The sequence below is a fragment of the Centropristis striata genome, chromosome 16 (assembly GCF_030273125.1).
Source record: "Centropristis striata isolate RG_2023a ecotype Rhode Island chromosome 16, C.striata_1.0, whole genome shotgun sequence".
NCBI lineage: Eukaryota > Metazoa > Chordata > Actinopteri > Perciformes > Serranidae > Centropristis > Centropristis striata.
The window spans coordinates 36080113-36102645 of NC_081532.1; the positions used below are offsets into that span (position 1 = coordinate 36080113).

Genomic DNA, 22533 nt, shown 5'->3' on the forward strand with positions numbered 1-22533 from the left:
TGGAGAAACAGCCATTATCCTCAGAGTTTGAACTTTCCCACGGTCTTTGAACGGGTCCTCGGTTCAGAAAGTTTCTGTAATGAAAAGTGACCAAATGAAGCTTAAAATGTTGAGATTTCTGTCGGAATCGAACCGTCACGTAACAAATATTCACTGAAAATCTGTTTACACAGAGCAGAGAGGAGAGGACAGGAGAGGCTGTTTACACAGAGCTGAGAGGAGAGGACAGGAGAGGCTGTTTACACAGAGCTGAGAGGAGAGGACAGGAGAGGCTGTTTACACAGAGCTGAGAGGAGAGGACAGGAGAGGCTGTTTACACAGAGCAGAGAGGAGAGGACAGGAGAGGCTGTTTACACAGAGCTGAGAGGAGAGGACAGGAGAGGCTGTTTACACAGAGCAGAGAGGAGAGGACAGGAGAGGCTGTTTACACAGAGCAGAGAGGAGAGGACAGGAGAGGCTGTTTACACAGAGCAGAGAGGAGAGGACAGGAGAGGCTGGAAACAAGACAACACTATAATATGTGGTGAAAAGTTTTTATGTATAAATGATGTTTTATTCCAATTTTAAAAAATAATTTATCAGCTAAATTCCACTCTTGTGATTTCTGTCATTCTAACTGTGTTATTGTGCACAAAGACATGTTTGAGTTGTTCTGATTGTGCTGATTCCATCGAGCTGCAGGACTTATATATATTATATCTTATATATTATATATACCGATAGATTTAATATATTTCAGTGAAACACGAGGACACAGAGGAGAATGTAGAAAGACCCTGAAGCCGCTTGTTGAGGGTTAACCAGCATCATGTTTGAGGTTTAATGGTACAAAAAGATCTTAACTTGTGTTCTGAATATCTGGCCTGTTGGCACGTTTCTAATAACTCTAAAAAAGAGTTTCCACCAGAGAAGATGAGCTCAGCCAGGGAACATCTGATCAGATCTGTAGTTGTGATTTCACCGTTGCAGCGCTGCTGTTTTTATCTGTAACCATGAAACTGTGTCAGACGGCCAAACGCCCCAAACACACTGTTCACTTTAGCTGTAAAGTGGGGACGCACAGAAATGTTGTTTTTGGGTGGAAATCTGACATTTGGCTTCTCGTCTGGTGTGAAGCAGCTCTTCGTCATCTGGTTATCACCTTTTTCCACAGACGCATAAAAACTCTGAGATGCTTCTGTGTAAAGATAGTTTCCTTTTTAACCCTCTATGGTACGCATTATGATGCCAGTTAGGAAAAGAATGTTTGGAGTCTTATTTTTTTGGGGGGTCTAAAAATAGACTAAATAAACACAACCTGAAGAAATGTTATAATTCTTTTCTTTTTTTTGGAAGTTTTTGGGGTTTGTTGCCCATAGGCAATATTTTACCATAAAGTGAAAAAGAAAGTTTTTAAAATTAATTTTAACATAATTTATTTAATAAACATGTGTAAAAGATTCAGTAGCTTCAACAGGGTACAATACAAAACATTTTAAATTTAAAAACATTATAAAAGGAACTTTTTAAACCAGTTTCTTGTCTGAATGTTGCCTGTAGGAAACATTGAACCAACGACCCATTGAAATGAATGTCTGGAACAGTCTGAGTGTATGAAACTATCAAAAATGAAGGTTTACTCACCTTTTAGTAGGAATATTTTTTTTCCAGATGGAAAAGGGCCAGGAAATGATGTTTTGAGTGATTTTTGTGGCACAAAATGGCAAAACTGTTTACTTTGGAAAAGTCTGCTTTCAATATGGCCTCCAGGAGGTCATGTGACAAATTAAAGGTTCCCTATACTCTTTCCTCTTTTTTTAAAGTATTGTCTGCCTGTCTGTCTGCCTGCCTGCCTGTCTGTCTGTCTGTCTGTCTGTCTCTCTGCCTGTCTGTCTGCCTGCCTGCCTGTCTGCCTGTCTGTCTGTCTCTACCTGTCTGTCTGCAGCTCTCTCCCTGAGCTCCTGGAGAAGAAGAGGCTGATTGATCTCCACACCAACGTGGCCACGGCCGTCCTCGACCACATCAAGGTGCGTCTGCAGCCGTGAAGAGACTCAGAACAACGTTTCTCTGGCAATAACAGCATCAATATTATAATATGAGTCCAGATCTCCTGCAGAGTTCGTCTGGCTCTGAACAGTAACTCAGTACTGTCAGTAATAACTAAATGTATTTTTAGTTGCCAAAATAAGTCCAAACTTACAGCAAATGTGGTCGAGAACATTCAGCAAAGTTTTAGTTTCCAATCATTCGTCTAACATGCTGTGAAAAACAATTCCTTTCTTTACTAGATGCTCTTTAATGTGAGCTGCTGGTCTATAGCGTACTTCTGTCTAGTTCGCCCATCATTATTTGATTTTTTTTACTTTCTTACTATTTTTTATTGACCCATATATCCAGTGGTGGAATGTAACTGAGTACTGTTCTTGTAAAAGCAGCTTTATATTCTGAGCCTCGCTCTGCAGGAAGTCAACCAGGGAACATCATGTGGTTTATTATTATCATATTATTATTATATTATCTGTCTCGTGGTGACAGGAACGAGGTTTAAAATGAGTTAATAACTGGGTGAAGATATTTTGATGTCTGCAGGAGAAACTTCATCAATCCAACACATCATCTATCAACCTCTGACTATAGAAGAGTTTTCTTCTCTTCTCTTGACTTCTTTTCTTCTCAACTTTTCTTCTTTTCTCTTTTTGAAAATTAATTGTTTTCATCCTGTACGATGGGTGAATAAAGGGACTTTGAAAACCAAAAACTTGACTTCTCTTTTCTTTTCTTTTATTCTCGTCTCTTGACTTCTGTTCTCTTCCTGACTTCTCTTCTCGACTTTTCTTCTTTTCTCTTGACTTTTCTTCTCTTCTCGACTTTTCTTCTTTTCTCTTGACTTATCTCTCTCCTCTTGACTTCTCTCCTCTCCTCTTCTCTTCTCTCCTCTTCTCTTCCCTGGTTGTCTACAGTATATTACCACCAGTACCAGCTGAGAGGTTGATGATCACTGACCTGATGCTGTTTCTCTCCTCAGAGTCGTAAACTGGATGTTTACTTTGAGTACGAAGAGAAACTGATGAGCAAGTCCACTTTAGACAAATCTCTGCTGGACATCATCACTGACCCTGATGGTACGACCACACACACACACACACACACACACACACACACACACACACACACACACACACACACACACACTCAGAGTCACACCTGATGACATCATGGTGAAATAACTAGTGTTTAATTAAATGTTTGTGTTGATCAGCTGGGACCCCTGAAGATAAAATGAGACTCTTCCTCATCTACTACATCACTGCTCAGCAGGCTCCTTCTGAGGTAACACACACACACACACACACACACACACACACACACACACACACTGACTGATAATTACATACAACATTAAATTAATTAAACTGAGCACTTGTGTTGTGTTGCTGCTTATAGTGAATCTAGTGTGTCAGCCCTCCATCCTCTGAATGCTCCAGGTCTCTAGTTGGTGGTTGTAAAGTTTCATGAGGCTGTGATTATCCTAGAGGTCACAGCAGCTCATTTTATACACTGAGCTCAAGTTTCACTCACTAACATCATCACATGAAGAACATTGGGCTCATTGAATCCACAAGAGTCTCAGCTTTACACTCAGACCTGATTTATGCAGCTCACAGACTGTTTAGGACCCCAGGATGCACAAAGATTCACACACGAGGACACAACAACACATTTACTGCATTTCTCCTGGAACATTATTGTGGATGGGACCAATGGGTTAGAGGCCCCAGAATGGAGCCCTGTGGAACCCCACATGTCATTTTTGCTTCCTATCGTCTTGAGAAAATCTGGTTTCAACCCCAAATTACATTTGATTTGCATAAGTGGGCGTGTCTTTAAAGAGGACACTTGTGGGTACAAATAGAACCATTTTTATTCAGATATCTTGAGGTCAGAGGTCAAGAGTAACCTAGAGTAACCTTCCAAGTCAGATCCGATTTATGCAGCTCACAGATTGTTTAGGACCCCAGGATGCACAAAGATTCACACACAAGAGGACACAACAACACATTTATTTAATTTCTCCTGGAACTTAATTGTGGTTTGTACCAATGGATCAGAGGCGCCAGAATGAAGTCCTTGAGAACTCCAAATTACTTTTTTTTTTGCTATCTGCATGATAACCTGCATGGCTTCTTCCCCAAACTATTGAATGTGCATAAAATGGACATGTCTGTAAAGAGGAGACACACTTCATCCAGATATCTGGAGGTCAGGGGTCACGGGACTGCTTTGATGGCTGCGTCAGTTTTTCCCTCGAGAAAATCTAGCTCAACTTTGCAGCTAAGGGGTTAAATAAATCTCAAGTAAAAAGGTTAAAATTAAACACCAATTGAGCCTTTTTATTTTTCCCTACCTTGTCATTTTTAGTGTTCGCTGTAAAAAGAAGTTCCTGTTAACTTCCTGCCACTATCGTTGACCTGTCCACGTCAGTGTGTTCCCACAGAAAGGGACTATATACTATATATATATATATATATATATACACTACTATAGTGGGCTGTCCACATACTTCTGGCCACATATAGAGCAACACACTGCAGCTCTGTGCTGCTGTGTTGATGGTGAACTCCTCCTGGTTGTCTGTTCTGATGTGGCTGATGAGAGCCAGGTGGTGGCGGTTGTGGTGGCGGTTGTGGTGAAGGTTTGGTGACTCACGCTGCTTTCAGGTCCCAGTTCACTTCACTCACCGTCGGACTCGATGACGGCTCCAATAAGACACGTCAACATCCAAACCAGAACCACCACAGCAGCGGTTTGGACTCACATTGTCGGTAAATACAAAGTGGAGCTGGTTTGAAATGAAAACACGCAGACAAGAACAGATATTTGTTTTTGTGTGTTCTGGTAAAGCTAGACTTTACTCCTGGATATATTTAGTTACACTAAGTTTGTTGTCAAATAATTAATTGTGATGGCTGCACAAGAAAAATTCCAAAACATTCTGCAGTCTGATACACATGGGAACAGCTTTCTGTGTGTCATGTTTCAGCTCTTCAAAGCCTCAGAGATTTGTTGGAAATGTGGTGCTTATGTGTAACTGCAGAGAGCTTTAAGGACTAAAGTCTATTCTCACCACACAGTGTTTCTCCTGCAGTAAAATGTGTTATTGTGTCCTCTTGTATGTGAATCTTTGTGCATCATAGGGTCCCTAAACAGTCTGTGAGCTGCATAAACAACTTCACCTTTAAACACAACAGCACTGAGCACAGAGCAGAGCTGCAGTGTATTGCTGTATAAAGTATGTGGATAGCCCAGTAAAGTCCCTTTCTGTGGAAACACACACTGAGGTGGACAGGTCAACGATAGTGGCAGGAAGTTAACAGTAACTTCTTTTTTTTTTACAGTGAACAATGAAAATGACTAGGTAGAATAAAATAAAACCATACTTTGGAGTTTATTTTGAACCTTTTTTCTTGGACTTATTTAACCCCTCAGCTGCAATGTTAAGTTTGATTTAAGCAAGAGGAAAAACTGACACCGCCATTTTCAAAGTGGTCCCGTGACCTCTGACCTCCAGATATCTGAATGAAAATGTGTTTTGTTGGTACCCACGAGCCTCCTCTTTACAGACACACCTATGCAAATCCAATATAGTTTGGGACAGAAACCATGCAGGTTTTCTCATGCAGATAGCGAAATGGAGTTCCCCAAGGCTCCATTCTGGGGCCTCTAACCAATTGGTATCCACCACAATAATGTTCCAGGAGAAATGCAGTAAAATGTGTTACAACTCAGAGTTACAAGTCCCTAAACAGTCTGTGAGCTGCATAAATCAGGTCTGACTGTAAAGCTGAGAAATTGTAGATTTAATGAGCCCAATGTTCTTCATGTGTGATGATTTTATTGAGTGAAACTATAATCACTGTAGATAATCACAGCCTCATGAAACTTTACAACCATAAACTAGACACCAAGAGCATTCAGAGGATGGAGGGCTGACACACTAGATTCACAATAAGCAGCAACACAATTTGTTTATATTGACATGAATATAAACAAAACATTTAAAATGATCGCTGTGTGTTCTTCTTCACAAAATTATTTAGTTTTAAAAAATATTGGAACAGATAGGGAAGATAATTAAACTCTGGTTGATCCAAATTAGCAATATAGTTTCATGCAGGAAAAACAAGTTTCCAGTAGCTCTCCAGTGCAGCTGTTTAAAGGACCGCACTGGTTATTATCATGCTTTAGTTCATTAACCACAAAGCGTGTAAACTTTCCTTTGGCCGTCTGTTTTTAGATCTTTTTTCCTCTGTCTTTGGTTTCACTTCATTTGAATGTAAAAATCGGCTTTAAAGTCCTTGAACATTTTGAAATGTTTGGCCAGCCGTGGACAGACTCTGACACTTCCAGCAAGCTGACGTGGTGTCATGTGGTCAAACTGGTGACAGAAACTCAAACCAGAGGACGAACACAGATGTTGTGAAAGGTTTGGTGGCGTCGGTTCAGCCTTCTTACAATAAGCTTCTGTGAGAAGTACGATCAAAGACAAGCAGCGGGAGAAGTGAAAGGTGTTTTTTATGGGGATGATGTTTTGAATTAGAGATGATGCAGTAGAGAAACAGTGACGTGAGGGTTTGTGGTTTAGTTTGTTGTCCCGTTTTGGCCAAAACAAAACCTCACACTGAGGAAGAAAAGCATCACTCTCTTGGGTCTCTGATCCTGCTGCGGTTCAGGGTTTACTTCCAGGAACAAAACAGACCAAGGAGAACATCTGAGGAGATGGGGAAATGAAAAACACAGCAGCACAATGCTCCTCATTCTCCTGTGGACCAAACAGAACTTTAGTGCTGCCACCATCAGGGTCAAAGGTCAGGAGTTGGCGGGTTGACTCTGTTTTATTCACATTTTTGCATTTTTGACGTGTATTTCTTTAAATAGAGTTACTTTTGTACCTTCATGTTAAAAGGAAAAAAGCCTATGCAAACACAGATTCATGTTTAAATATTATTAAATGTTTAAATATATTTATAAAACCAACAGCCACTTGCTTCTAAACAGTGTCAGCTCTTTCCCTCACAATGATTGGTGCACTTGATAAAGCTCGCTATGAAAGCAAACCAAACATTGAAAGTCCACCACATTTTAGATGTTGAAAAAGACCTCAAAAATATTACATATGATAAATATAAATAGCTGGATCACGTGGTTCAAATGGATCAGATGGATCAGATTGACCAGGTGGATCAGATGGATCACAGCATCAGCCTCTTTCTCCTAAGTGGATGTGGAGACGCTGATTCTTCTTGAGCTTTGCATCATTGGAGAAATTCAGAAGAACACAAATTTAGTTGGCGTCTCTGTTGAAAGACTTCCAGTTCTTCCCGGGTCTGGCTTCACCCTGAACCAGCGCCGGCTGTGGATTGGCTACCAGTCCAGATGGTTTAGACAGATGGTTTTGAGTCAGCTGTGCCCTCATGTCCCTAAAAAACACATTATACTGATCAATAGCCACATTTTGGACGGGCTTCATGAGAAGCTTCTCCTTGGCTCGACTATATTCATAATTTAATTTTTGCGGCCACGACTATAGAACAGAGACACTGGAGCCAAAGACCTGGTTAGAGTCGGTGTAAGAGGAGCACAGCTGGATCAGGTTTGGTTTGGCACAAAACGCAGCTCATCCTTTATGAAATGACAAGACTGTGATTGTTATTAGTTTGCTGTTCATGCACCAGGAGTTCAGCCTTTGCATTCATTAGCATATTGACAATGTTTCAACTTATTCCAGGCTTTCAGAACTCCCAGAGCTCTTGTGAGAGTTTGAGTGGGTCAGTGGGATCCAGCTCCCGGCAGACAACTCTGCTGCTTCACCTGCAGAAATAATTTCAACAATCTATCTCAATTATTGGGCGGGTGATCATTCAACATCTGCTAAACAGCCAAGACATAAAAGTACGAGTCATGGACATCCATCATTAATGCTGCTAAACCTCCAATAAAAAGTCTTAGTGAGGTTATTGATTGTCGGTGACATCAGTTTCTGGAAAGTTCATACATTTCTCAGCTTTCACCCTCCTTTTTTGTCTATTTAAAGCAGAACTATGCAGCATTTTCCACTTAATAAAACAGTTTAGAAATCATTGTGATGGTAAAATGACCTGTTTTTGGTGCAAGTTTCGGCCTTCCCTGCTGTCTCCTGAACGGAAAACCAGCCCCAGGTGGGAAGTCTCACAAGGATATGCCAGAAAACAAAACGCTTTACAGTAATTCTACACACAAACACACACCCCTCAAGCACCGGTTAGCCACACCGGCTAGCTATAACAAGCTGTTCATGTTGGTCATGGCTGAGCCAACGAAAAGACCTAAGAAACGACGTTCGGTGGAGGAGTTCAAAACAGATGCTGACCTGCCGATTCTGCTCATGAAAAGAAAGTAACTCTTCGTCTTATATGGGACACAATTAGAAATGCATTTCTCTTTGGGCTTCACGGTGCTACATAAGGCGCAGTTCCATTAGGTACTTTTCCCTTTCGTGACCCGCTATGGGTGTGGCTTAGGAGAGAGGATCCGCCCAACTTCACCAGTTAGCAGCTCAGGTAGCGGCTTAAAAAGTACCTGAGCTGCTACTAACTAATGGTAAATGGACCTGCACTGCGCTTTTCTAGTCGCTTTGCGACCACTCAAAGCTCTTTACACTACATTACACTACTGCGCTCATTCACCCTTTCACACACACATTCATCCTGGTGGCAGAGGCTACCCTAAACGGTGCCACCTGCCACCATTGGGAATTCATTCACACACCAATGAACGCAGCATCGGGAGCTATTTGGGGTTCAGTATCTTGCTCAAGGATACTTCGACATGTAGGCTGCGACGGTCAGGGATCAAACCACCAACCCTTCATTTGGGGGCCAACCAACTCTACCAACTGAGCCACAGCCGCACCAGGCTGTCAACGCTGATTGGATACGGTTGAGGTGGCGATTCACTCAGGCGTGATTCATTTGACTGGTGCAGACTGGACGCTGAGGGGTTAACATGCTGCAGCTGGGAGAGGCTGCTGCGGGAGGACTGGGCCGCTTGTGAGTGCTTTTGGACGGCTCCTGCTACTCGTTAAGAAGAGTAGGAACGAGTCTCCATAAGTCTCCAATAACACCAGAAAAAGTTGCTAGATTTGTCGCTTGTCACTTTTTTGAGTCTCTAGGGGGTCTGAATAGTCTAAATATAGAGACAAAGAGTCTCTAGAGGGTCTGAATAGTCTAAATATAGAGACAAAGAGTCTCTAGAGGGTCTGAATAGTCTAAATATAGAGACAAAGAGTCTCTAGATGGGTGTGAATAGCCACTAAATATAGCCACGAAGTCGCTAAGTTGGAAACACTGATTGCCGCGTCGGTCTGTTGTCACATTAACTCCGTTGGTTAGCCACTACAAAAGTACCTGTATGGGAACAGGCCGAGGGGAACTAACTAGTGGGCGGAGCCAAAACACTTGCACACAGCTGCTTTCTAAAAAGTACTCAGTGGAAACACGCCTATAATAACCTGCGCTAATAACTCAGACACATGGCCAGTGGTATAAAGGGGGAGGGGCGAAATATACACCCCAAAACTATAGGGGCACTCCAAACTACTCAGTAGGCTTTTGACTGTAAATGGGACCTTCACTTATTCTATTTAAGAAGACAAACGACTGAGACCATGAAATCATTATGAGGATGTTTATTGGAGCGTTGGGTCACTCCAGTATCGACTTTTATATCAACAGAATTCTTTATGAAGCCGTGGAGTTGCTTCCTGCTGGCTGTTATAACTCTGCATTGGCTTCACTTCACCAGCCTGCTGAAGGAATCCATGACAGCTCTACCTCTGCCAAGAAATCACCTTTTATCCCCCTTTCATCCACCTGGGAGGTGATCACCTGGGATTACCCCTCACCCTCCATCACCACTCTCTCTCTCTCTCTCTCTCTCTCTCTCTCTCTCTCTCTCTCTCTCTCTCTCTCTCTCTCTCTCTCTCTCTCTCTCTCTCTCTCTCTCTCTCTCTCTCTCTCTCTCTCTCTCTCTCTCTCTCTCTCTCTTCCTGTCCTCCCCTCTGTGACCAGCTCTTGGCCTCCTGTCGGTTTCTTTTCTCTTCTTCCTCTCCCTCCTTTGATCTCCTCCCTCCCCTCTATCTGCTCAGGTTTCTGAGCGATGTGGTGGGATTTCAGTCCTACAAAAACACTCTCCTGGACAGACTTTCACGTGGCTGGGTGGTTGTGTAATCTCTCCCGCTGAGCTGCCATTCGGGAGCTTACTGGAGGAGACGATACACTCGACGTCACCTCCTCTAGCTGTAGGTAGGACGGAGGAATGTTTCGGTCCCGCCGTGAGACGCTGCTAGCGATGCCAGGGAGGCCTGGCGTGAAGACGAGCTGATGAAGGTTGAGGTGGCGTGGCTGCTGATGTGCTGTCACAACACATTTTAGTCATTTTAAAGAAAAACAGAGGAGAGTTTGGACATTCATCTCCAGCAAAGAAGCCTGAAAACTGATTCATTAGATAGCAGGGGGTCGCCTACGGACAGTGGCTTGGTGTTTGAGGGTCTAGTAGTCCATAAATGATGAATAACAATAGATGAAGTAAGAGGAAAAGAAACAAGTGCCGCAAAGTCAACAATCATAAAGAAAAGACCGGAAACAGCAACACTTCCAACAGGGATGTAACGATTCTCTGTGAGACCGCTGAACCTGTTAAAGTTAAATACAATAAATTAGATTTTTTTTTTTAGATTAGATTCAACTTTATTGTCATTGAACAGAGTACAAGTACTAGGACAACGAAATGTAGTTTAGCATCTAACCAGAAGTGCAGAGTAGTAAAGTGCAGGGTATTTACATATGAACACAGAGTATAAATATAGTGCAGGTATGAATTGAATATGCTATAGGATATATACAGTTATAGAAATATATACAGTAGAGATATGTACAGTAAGCAGCAGTGCAGGTAGATGAATGGATGGTAATAAATAGTCATAAATAGTCAAAAACATTCGTTAATGTGGGCAGATACAGGACAGTAGGTGGGTCACCTCTGTGTAGTGTTCAAGAGGGTGACGGCTGAGGGGAAAAAACTGTTCCTGAACCTGCTGGTTCTGGAGCGCAGGGAGCTGTAGCGCCTCCTGGAGGGGAGGAGGGTAAACAGTTTGTGTCCAGGGTGGGAGCTGTCCTTGGCAATGCTGCGTGCCCTCCGCAGACACCGCTTGGTGTGGACAGCTTCGATGGAGGGGAGTGGTGAACCGGTGATGCGCTGGGCAGTTTTTACCACCCTCTGCAGCGCCTTCTGGTCTGCGACGGAGCAGTTACCATACCAGACTGTGATGCAGCTGGTAAGGATGCTCTCAATGGTGCAGTGGTAAAAGTTCACCAGGATTTGAGGAGACAGATGGGCTTTCTTAATTTTCCTCAAAAAGAATAGCCGCTGGTGAGCCTTCTTTATGAGGACGGAGGTGTTCAGAGCCCAGGAAAGATCATCGGAGAGGTGGACCCCCCAGGAACTTGAAGCTGGAGACACGCTCGACCTCAGCTCCGTAGATCTGGATGGGAGTGTGTGTGCCTCTGTTGGTTCTCCTGAAGTCCACGATGATCTCCTTGGTCTTTTTGGTGTTTATGGCCAGGTTGTTGTTAGTGCACCAGGTCGCCAGGTGCTGGACCTCTTCCCTGTAGACTGTCTCATCGTTGTTGGTGATGAGACCGATCACAGTTGTGTCGTCTGCGAACTTGGTGATGATGTTGGTGCCATGCACTGGTTCACAGTCGTGGGTGAAGAGGGAGTAGAGGAGAGGGCTCAGCACACAGCCCTGTGGGACACCAGTGTTCAGGGTGAGTGTGGAGGAGGTGTGGTTGTCTAACCTGACAGACTGAGGTCTGTTGGTCAGAAAGTCCAGAATCCAGTTGCAGAGAGAGGAGCTAATGCCGAGGTTGCACAGCTTGGTGATGAGACTGGAGGGGATGATGGTGTTGAATGCTGAACTAAAGTCAATGAACAGCATTCTCACATAGGTGTTTTTATTGTCCAGGTGGGAGAGGGCGGAGTGAAGTGCAATGGAGACGGCGTCATCAGTACTCCTATTCTGGCGGTAGGCGAACTGGAAAGGGTCCAGGGTGGGTGGTAGGCTGGTTTTGAGGTGAGCCAGGATCAGTCTCACGAAGCACTTTGTGATGGTGGGGGTTAGTGCAACGGGGCGGAAGTCGTTGTGGTTAGTAGCTGCTGAGTGTTTCGGCACAGGCACGATGGATGTGGTCTTGAAGCACGTGGGGACGACTGCTTGGGCCAGGGACAGGTTGAAGATGTTGGTCAGGACGTCGGTCAGCTGTCCAGCACAGGCCCTGAGCACACGTCCGGGGATGCCATCTGGGCCAGCAGCCTTACGTGCGTTGGTCCTGCTCAGTGCAGCACACACATCAGCGGGGGAGAGTGTGAGTGGTTGGTGGTCTGCAGGGAGCACAGCCTTGATGGCTGCCTCCTTGTTCTCCCTGTCAAAACGAGCATAGAAGTTGTTAAGTTCATCTGACAGGGAGACACCGTCTGTTTGTGGGGTGGTGTTGGTGGTTTTGTAGTCCGTAATGGCCTGGATGCCTTGCCACATGCGCCGGGGGTCGGAATTGGTGAAGTGCTCCTCGATCCGTAGCTTGTAGCTGTGCTTGGCCTTCTTAATGCCCCTCTTCAAGTTGGCTCTGGATGCGCTGTAGGCCTGATCATCACCAGATCTAAAAGCAGTGTCACGTGCCTTCAGCAGGAGGCGAACCTCCCGGTTCATCCATGGTTTCTGGTTGGGGAATGTTGTTATTAGTTTTTGGGTGGTGACACTGTCTATGTTGGTGCTTATAAAGTCCAGAACAGAAGAAGCATAGATGTTAATATCCGTGTGTGAGTCCAGGGTGGCCTGAGTGACAAAAACACTCCAGTCCGTTTTCTGGAAACGCTGCTGAAGTGTCGAGTCTGCTCCCTCTGGCCACACTTTAACAGTCTTTACAGCGGGCTTCACACGTTTGATGAGTGGAGTGTATTTGGGAAGAAGAAACAAAGAGAGGTGATCAGATTGTCCGAGGTGGGGGAGGGGGGTGGCTTTGTAAGCCTCAGCCATGTTTGTGTAGACATGGTCCAGGGTTTTGTCTCCTCTGGTGGGGCAGGAGACGTGCTGGTGGAATTTGGGGAGTACAGTCTTCAGGCTGGTGTGATTGAAATCACCAGCAACAATAAAGGCTGCCTCAGGATGCAGAGTTTGTTGTTTGCTAATGGCAGCATGCAGTTCTTTCATGGCATGTTTGGCATTAGCATCTGGGGGGATGTAGGCTGCAGTCACAACAGTGGATGTAAACTCTCTGGGTAGATAGAAGGGTCTACACTTAGCCATGAGAAACTCTAGGTTAGCAGAGCAATGACTCTCAATAGTAGCAGTGTCCGTGCACCAAGCTTTGTTTACATAAATGCACAGTCCCCCACCTTTGGTCTTGCCGGAGTCATCAGCCGTTCTGTCCGCCCGGAGTACGCAGCGCCCCGATAGCTCAATCGCGCTATCGGGGACGCCACTGTTGAGCCATGTCTCGGTGAAGATCATGATGTTACAGTCCTTAATCCAGTTGTGGGAGATGATCCGCAGCCGCAGCTCATCCATCTTGTTTGACAGAGACCGGACATTGGCGAGGAAAATGCTGGGTAGTGACAGCCGATGAGGAGTTAGACTTAGCTTAGCCCTTAGCCCTCCTCTCTTCCCCCGCCTTTGTTTACGGTCTCGACGCCGCCTGCGAGCGCTTCCGGTCGGCGAATCTGGGTTGGTAGCCTCCGATGATTTGGCGACCTCCGGTATGAGCCGAAGATCGCCGAAAAAAGTGTGCACATTATGAGCACGAATGTCCAGGAGCTCTTGTTGGCTATAGGTGATATGTGCAAGACTGTTCTGAGTGAACAGACTTGAAACAAAAAGACAGAATACTACTGATTTGCAGAATCTGGAGAGACACTGAGCCTCGCGTTGTACTCGCGCCGCCATCATGATCTCATCTCAATCACGATACTCTTCCGAAACAGAGGGTGACGCTTTCTGCTTTTGACATGAAAATATCAAAATCATGTGTCATTAGTAGGTCTAACCCTTTATGATTAACATTTTTCCTGTAAAACGAGATATAAAGTGTGTTTGGGTCATGTATTATATCATAGATATTATTGTATGGACCATCTTTCCCCTGCTGGCACCAAAATTCTTAAATATCTTCGCCCAGTTAATGACTCATTGTAAACTTTGTCCACATGAGAACAATGAACCACGATCAGTTGATTACGGCGATCAGTTTTGAGCATATTTACTCGATCAAACATATCGGAAATGTGCGTGACGAGAGCCAATCAGAGTTCACCTTTTCCCGCTCCACTACTGTCTGTAATGTGCCAGAGAAATAGATGACTCGGAGCAATAAACCAGGGAGGAACAGTTGAATGTTGGGAAAGAGGAAATTACAATAATAACACAAGTTATTACTGAATACAACTTAGTTTGATAAACCAGTTAACAGAACATGGGCTTTCTAACAACAACAAATCATTTGAAGAAGTTCCACCATAGTGATGATGCAGAAAGCTTTAAAGACCTTACTCTCACTCTGTAAGGACTGTAGAAGAAGTTCACTATGTTGTTTTATATTTTTCTACATTTGTTGTACTTTAAAAGTTGTTTTTATATTTTTCTATGTTCATCTTATTTAATTTGCTTTGTTATTTACTTCATATGTAAATGAAATATCGCACTAACCTCTAGTTTCTTTAGTTTTCAGCAAAGATGCTTTAAAACTGGCCGTTTAAACACAATATAAAAATCGTGATAATAATCGAGATCGGACGATATGAATAAATATATCATGATCTTTTTTTTTGCCCTAATACCAACTCCTGATGTTAGTACCTGAGAGTGTCTGGTTGACGAATGATTGGAAACAGAAACCATGCGGAAAGTTTACAAAACAAAATACTCTAAATGTAGAAAAACAATGTTGATCTCAGTAGTTTGGACTTATTTTTACTCCATAAAATATTTATTTTTGTTATTATACAGTGAGTAAAGTACTGACAGAAGTCTAGGTCTAACTAGCTACTTAGAACAGAGTATTCTGTGAGTGTAATGTGTAATGTTTGTGTGTTTCAGTCAGACTTGGAGCAGTATAAGACGGCTCTGCTGGACGCCGGCTGCGACCTTTCACCTCTTAACTACATCAAACAGTGGAAGTGAGTCTAAACTTTAAAACAGCAGCTGAGTTACAGTGATGAGCATCTCTGTCTGTTGGATCCATCGTCCCGATTATAAAGTGTAACTGAGCCGTTCTCGTCTTTTCCAGGGCGTTTACCAAGATGGCGGCCACCCCGGCCAACTACGGCAACAGTGGAGTGAAACCCATGGGGTGAGTCAGAGACACGGGGGGGCTGTGGTGGGTTCTAGACCCGTTTACTGTGGGGGCCAAGGAGGGGCCAGTGTTTAATCAGAGGGACATTAAAAAACGGCAAAGATTATATTTAAGCATGCAAAACCTTTTATTTTAGCTCATTTAAAACTCTTGGAGTTCCTCACACAATGAGTCGTAAAAATTCCAGCTGTGAAGCCAGGTGACTAGGCTTTGCCCTGGTCATGTGAGCTGTTACAAACTGTGTTTAGTTACAGTTAATTTAAAATATATCACGTGAAAATCAGTGTGTGAGCAGGTCAAAGGTTAGTATAGTTAGTTGCATATAAGACTGACTGTCTGTATGAAGCAAGATTAACATACAACTTTGATTGTAACACGAATATCACATAATATACTTAAAACACACATTTAAACCAAATCATTAATTACAGGTCAAATCCTTTCTGCTAAAGTCCTTGTTGATTTCTTATCTAAGCCCAGTTACATTACTCACAAATCCAGTTGAAAAGGGGGAGAAATCCTTTTTGAGTGGCCGGCGTGGAAGAAGGAAGTTGAATAATTTGCCGTCTTGCAAATTAAGTTGCTGGTTGTCCTTGTTGTCGAGATGGAGCTTTCTCTGGCAGTTGTGATGAACTTTGTGTTCATTAATGCACTTTGGTGCACAGAGAAGGTCAGAGTTGCAGTTGTTCAGAATTCCTTATGGAAAGAAGATTCGTAGATTCGTAGGAGATGTGTAGAACCGCCACTGGGTCTGACAGCGAGAGAGATTTATAACTGCATAAATTATAATTACTTAAAATATAAGTGAGTTTTTTAATCTCAAAGTTTTGATTGCTGTTAAAACTTTAAATTTACAAGAAACACAAATCTTTTTCTCAGCTTTTTCTTTTCCCGTCTCTCCTCCATCAGTCAGTGATTTATTGTGTTGAGGCATTTCCACATTTTGAAATTTGAATTCCTGAGAGTTCTTTACATGATTTAATTTTATCAAAGCATCATTAGTATTAGATGGAAACAGACTGTGATCAGACTACCAGCCTAACCCTGTCCTCCTCCTCCTCCTCCTCCTCCTCCTCCTCCTCCTCCTCTCTCTCTCTCTCTCTCTTCCTTCTCTCTCTCTCTCCTTCTCCTCCTCTCTTCTCCTTCTCCCTCTCTCCTCTTCCTTCTCCTCCTCCTCCTCCTCCTCCTCCTCCTCCTCCTCCTCTCTCTCTCTCTCTTCCTTCTCTCTCTCTCTCCTTCTCCTCCTCTCTTCTCCTTCTCCCTCTCTCCTCTTCCTTCTCCTCTCTCCCTCTCCTCCTCCTCTCCCCCTCTCTTTCTCCTCTCCTCCTGCTCCTCCTCCTCTTCCCCTCCTCCCTCCTCTCTCTCTCTCTCCTCCTCCTCTCTCCTCCTCCCTGTGTCCCCTCCTCCCTCCTCTCTCTCTCTCTCTCTCTCTCTCTCTCCTCCTCCTCCTCCTCTTCTCCTCCCTCCTCCTTCTCTCTCCTCCTCCTCCTCTCCTCCTCCTCTGCAGCCTGTTTTCCAGAGTGATGAATTCTGGCTCCCAGTTTGTGATGGAGGGAGTGAAGAACCTGGTGGTGAAACAACATGTGAGTAAAACTCTTTCTGTTGCTCCAAACATCATCAGAACAACAATCCTCCTTCATCCAGTTATTAATAAAATGTTCTGGCCTCCAATGATGGATGGAAATCCTTTTAAATGCACAGTTCTCCATGAAGACAACAACAGAAGACAGTTTCAGAGAGTCTCCTCCTCTCTGTAACACACAGACCTGCTGATTAGAACCAGTAAAAACACAATCTGTGTTTTTCTGATGCAGACAGGACGTCCTGGAGGAACGTCTGCTCAGTTTGTTGCTCTGATAACTTCACAACCTTTAAATCCTTCAACCAGTTCAGACACAGAGTTCAGTTTGTGACTTCAAACTGGATCAAAAGTCAGTTTATGAAGCTTCTGGCAGACAAACACAAACCTGACATATGAAGGCAAATATTCTACTTTTTATTATATTCCAAACAAAAACACATGATGAATTTAAAACAAATATTATAAATTAAAGCACATACTAAGTATATAAAGTTGAAATGACATAAATGCATCAAAAATAATAATTTAATAATTTAATAATATATTTAGGAAATATAAAACATTATGCAAAATGAGTACATTTTGATCCTTCTGAACTTTTACTTCAGTAAAGTAATCTGATTACTTCATCTAAAAGCTGATTAATCCTCGTTTTTCATGTAAAAATCTCTCCCTCTCTCTCTCTCCTCCTTTTCTCTCTCTCTGTCTCTTTCTCTCCTCCTCCTCTCTCCTTTTCCTCCTTCTTTCTCTCTTCTTCTCTCTCTCTTTTTCCTTCTCTCTTCTCTCTCTCTCTTCTCTTCCTTCTCCTCCTCCTCTCTTTAAAAATGACAGAAGTTTCAGTCTCATATCTGCAGGTTTCTTAATAAATATGTAGGTTTCCATCAGTCAGTGATTTTTTTTTTGTTTTGGACATTTGATCCACATTTTTTACTATTTTCTGACATTTAATAAACCAAACGATTAATCGGCAATGATAATAATCGACTCCTTTGATATTTTGAGTCCATAGTGATACTTTTTAAGTTGTGACTGCAGGACTTTAACTGCCCTAAAGTACTCTGATTACTCTAAAACATCCTGCGTTCTCACCTGAGAACAGAGTTTACTCCTCCGACCCGCTCCACCAGAGACACTAAGCTCCACCCGCCTCAGTCTGACAGCAGCTGAAATCAAGCGTCCCTAATGTGACGGCTGTTTGTTCCTGGACAGCAGCGAGACGATGACAGCGAGCTGATGATGATGATGATGATGATGATGATGATGATGGGGTGTTTCAGGGTGAAACTGGCACCAGCACCAAGTCATTTATAATCATTACACACATACACACACACACACACACAGGTGGTGTCTGTTTTCTTCATACAGAAGCAGAGTTCCTCTCTGCCAGAACATTACCGGCTCTCAGAGTCTGGATGGAGAATATTTACAGACTTCTTCCACATTTAGAACCAAACACAACAGACTCCTGCAGAAACTGGCTGCTCGTCTTTTTCTTTTTCACTGAAAACAGAAAAAGCAAAAACAAGATGACTCTGACTGTTCAATGTGTGACTGGTGGAAATTAATTCATGTGTTTACAAACTCCAACACACACAAAATACTCCAGATTAGGAGATTCGTTTTTTATAAATTTTACACCAAAACAAATGATGTGATGATGATGATCTGTCTTCCAGAACCTTCCGGTCACTCGGATACTGGACAACCTGATGGAGATGAAGTCAAACCCTGTGAGTTAGCTCTCTTTTCTTCAAGTGTGTGTGTGTGTGTGTGTGTGTGTGTGTGTGTGTGTGTGTGTGTGTGTGTGTGTGTGTGTGTGTGTGTGTGTGTGTGTGTGTGTGACAGACAACCAACAAAGATCCTGTTGTTGAACGAGGAGGAGGAGACACGATTGGAATGAAGATGAAAGGAATAGAAGAGCACACAGTGTGTGTGTGTGTGTGTGTGTGTGTGTGTGTGTGTGTGTGTGTGTGTGTGTGTGTGTGTCTGTGTGAGTTTAGCCTGATGAAAAACATGAATCCACATTTGGTCCCTCTGGTCTGTGACTCCTTCATAAACTGAAGGAAAGTAAAAAGCTGCCGGTCATCAGAGTTTTATCTTCATTAGAAACCAGAAGACAGTTTTCTCCACATATTGGAGATATTGAAGTATTGTCATGATTCCAGCCTCTCCTGTCCATCTGGTTAGTGCAAACGCTTTATTTTAAATGACTCATGGAGAATAAAGAGATTCTGATGCAAATATCAACATTTAACACAAGTTGCGGTCGATTTATTTAATGGAAACTTTCATAACTGATGTTCCGTTCAAGGACCTTCGGAAAGTTCAAACTTTGACCATAATGTCTGTTTTTACTGTTTCTCTCTACGATAAACATTGGATTGGATTTTGGATTTCTGGTGATTTTTTTAAAGAAATCAGATGAATGTTGTTCCACTTCTGGCCATGATCGTGCTGATTCCATAGAGCTGCAGGACTTAAACATTATATAGATTTTATACGTTGCAGTGAAATACAAGGACGCAGAGAGAATGTAATGAAGCGGCTCATTGGGGTTCAGTAAATGTTGAAAATATTTTCAAATTAAAGCGTCATCGATCCAAAGCACACAGGAAGTGACCTGCTGCTGTTTCTCTCTGATCTTCAGGAAACAGACGACTATCGATACTTCGACCCGAAGATGCTGCGAGGCAGCGAGAGGTAGAACTATAACTATAACTCTGACACGTTTTAATCTCTGCTGATCACTCAGCTGATCAGGAAGGTCTCATCTTCTCCTTCTCCTTCTCCTTCTCCTTCTCCTTCTCCTTCAGCTCCATTCCCAGGAACAAGAACCCGTTTCAGGAGGTGAGAGTGTTTCTGTTTGATGGACGAGTTATTTCCAGGACAAACGAGACGACAGGAAATGATGCAGAACATCAGAAAAACAATAAATATAATAACAGTAGAGAAGAAACGTGTCATAATATATCAATAAATTACTGTAGATGTGTGACACAACTTATCACACCAATAGAAATGTACATCAAAAATGATAAATCAATATTATTCATCATATTATTAATTCATATTTTATAAACAACTTGTCAAAAGTAATATTAATAACCAAAGAACAAAAATAAGAAGGAGGCTACGAATAACAGAGGCTTTTATTATGAAAAACAACAACAAAATATCAATTTTTGAAGAATAAAAAACGTATTAATGTATAAATGTTTGTTTCAGGCCATCGTGTTTGTGGTCGGAGGAGGAAACTACATTGAGTACCAGAACCTGGTCGACTACGCCAAGGTACTTTATTCATCCATCCATCCATCCATCCATCCATCCATCCATCCATCCATCCATCCATCCATCCATCCATCCATCCATCCATCCATCCATCCATCCATCCATCTATCCATCCATCCATCCATCCATCCATCCACCTATCCACCTATCTATCTATCTACCCATCATCCACCTGTCATCCATCCATCTATCATCCAACTACCTATCTATCTATCCATCCATCCATCCATCCATCCATCCATCCATCCATCCTTAATTATTTCCCTGAACAATCAATCCTTTCAGTGATTTGGATTCATTCCCATGGAAAGTTTACAATTTCCCAGATTTTTCCGGCTCTACTTCTGTTCCTAAATAATAAAAATAGTCCTCAAACTGAGAAACGATGATTTCTGTGTGTTTTTTTTTAGGTCAAACCAGGAAAGAAGGTGGTTTACGGCTGCAGCGAACTCTCCAACGCTGCTCAGTTCACCAAACAGGTGATACACACACACACACACACACACACACACACACATACACACACACACATAGACACACACACACAGACACACACACATAGACACAGACACACACACACACACATAGACAGACACACACACACACACACAGACACAGACACAGACACACATAGATAGACATAGACACACACACACACACACACACACACACATACACACACACACATAGACACACACACACAGACACACACACATAGACACAGACACACACACACACACACACACACACACACATAGACAGACACACACACACACACACAGACACAGACACAGACACACATAGATAGACATAGACACACACACACACACACACACACACACACACACACCCAGACTAAAGGAACCAGATCTTTGTCTCTCTCTGACCTCCTTCTTCTCTCCACAGCTCTCCCAGCTCGGCCAGAAGTAACAACATGAACCTTCTTCTCTTTATTCCACTTGTTTTGTATCAAACTTTTCTTCTGTAAATGGACTAAAACGCTTCCTGTCTTCACCGTCCCTCTCTGTCTCTCTGCTGCGCATTAATAAAACATCTCAGCTCTGCAACAGGAAGTCAGTTTCTCCTTCATCTGCACCTTTTAACATCCAAGCTCCTGCAGACAGGCTGCTGCACATTTATTACTCACAAACACTTTCCTCTCATTTAAAGTTAACAGATGACAGATTTTGCAGGAGAAAAAAAGTTACACATTTATGAGTAAAAACCTTGAATATTCTCTGAGATTAAAATGGTAATTTTACAAGAAAATAATAATAAATAACTAGAAAATTTCCTCTGGGTAAATAGTGAAAGGGCCACGGGGGCTACTGCCGGTGTGTGTACACTATGATGAGATTCTTCAGAGATTTCAAACAATTAATACTAGTAATGTTATGATACTATATAATATACAAGGAGCACACCTACAACAAGCATTCCTTTACAAGTATTTATTCATACAGCAACCTATGACCTTTAACCTCAAAATGTGTGTGTGTGTGTGTGTGTAACTAAAATCACATAAAGTTACCTGTGTGTGTGTGTGTGTGTGTGTCTGGGAAATTAAAAAGTTCCAGTTGCAGGTCGTGAAAAATTCGTATTCCGTAGAGAAAAGTAAAACGTTTTTAGATATATAATTTGCGGGATGAAATTGTGTCCGTAAGAGGAAGAAGAAAACATCCACAGTATAACAGTAGTGCTCGGGGCCTTATTGTTACTAATGAATATTCTAATAAATATTCTTCAAATTTCACCATTAAAAGGACTAAGACATTTTTGGAGATTAAAATTGGTAAATTTACGAGGGAAAAAAGTATATTTTTTAAGTTCATTAATTAACAAGAACAAAAATCACAAATTTACCAAAAATAATATTTTTATTAAGTCATAAATAACCAAGGAAAAATTAATATATTCTGGGAGGGGGAACACAAATGGGCTGTACAAAACTATCCAGAGCCTCATATAGTAGGGTGAGTGTTGGCGAGTAGGTCTTGGAGGATGATGTAGGAGAGAAGAAGAAAAAAAAGACCTACAGAAAGAAAGTAAACCCAAATATCCAAAAGTGAAAGCAGCAGTACACTTATAATTCTGTCTAAGCATTATCCTTTACCGTTTGTTCTGGAACAGGGGAAAACAGTTCCCCAGCAGCTCTAATTCTTCCATTAGGATCCAGAGGGAACAGAGGGATCTGCAGAGAAACAACCAACCACGTCTGGTCAACGATGTCTGGTCAGT

The 22533-nt window shown here is 42.6% G+C and overlaps 1 protein-coding gene across 2 annotated transcripts in view; it reads left to right on the forward strand.

Moving 5' to 3' along the window:
- The window catches only part of scfd1 (sec1 family domain containing 1), a 32257-nt gene extending 10895 nt beyond the window's left edge, over window positions 1-21362 (forward strand). For both annotated transcript variants that reach the window (XM_059352698.1, XM_059352697.1), the window contains exons 14-25: window positions 1925-2006; window positions 3005-3101; window positions 3239-3309; window positions 15164-15243; window positions 15354-15416; window positions 16927-17002; window positions 18681-18734; window positions 19652-19704; window positions 19818-19851; window positions 20230-20295; window positions 20706-20774; window positions 21202-21362. In XM_059352698.1, coding sequence (XP_059208681.1) covers window positions 1925-2006; window positions 3005-3101; window positions 3239-3309; window positions 15164-15243; window positions 15354-15416; window positions 16927-17002; window positions 18681-18734; window positions 19652-19704; window positions 19818-19851; window positions 20230-20295; window positions 20706-20774; window positions 21202-21225 — 769 coding nt within the window. In that variant the 3' untranslated portion in view covers window positions 21226-21362. The remainder of the gene's footprint in view (window positions 1-1924; window positions 2007-3004; window positions 3102-3238; window positions 3310-15163; window positions 15244-15353; window positions 15417-16926; window positions 17003-18680; window positions 18735-19651; window positions 19705-19817; window positions 19852-20229; window positions 20296-20705; window positions 20775-21201) is intronic.
- Window positions 21363-22533: the final 1171 nt, after the last annotated feature.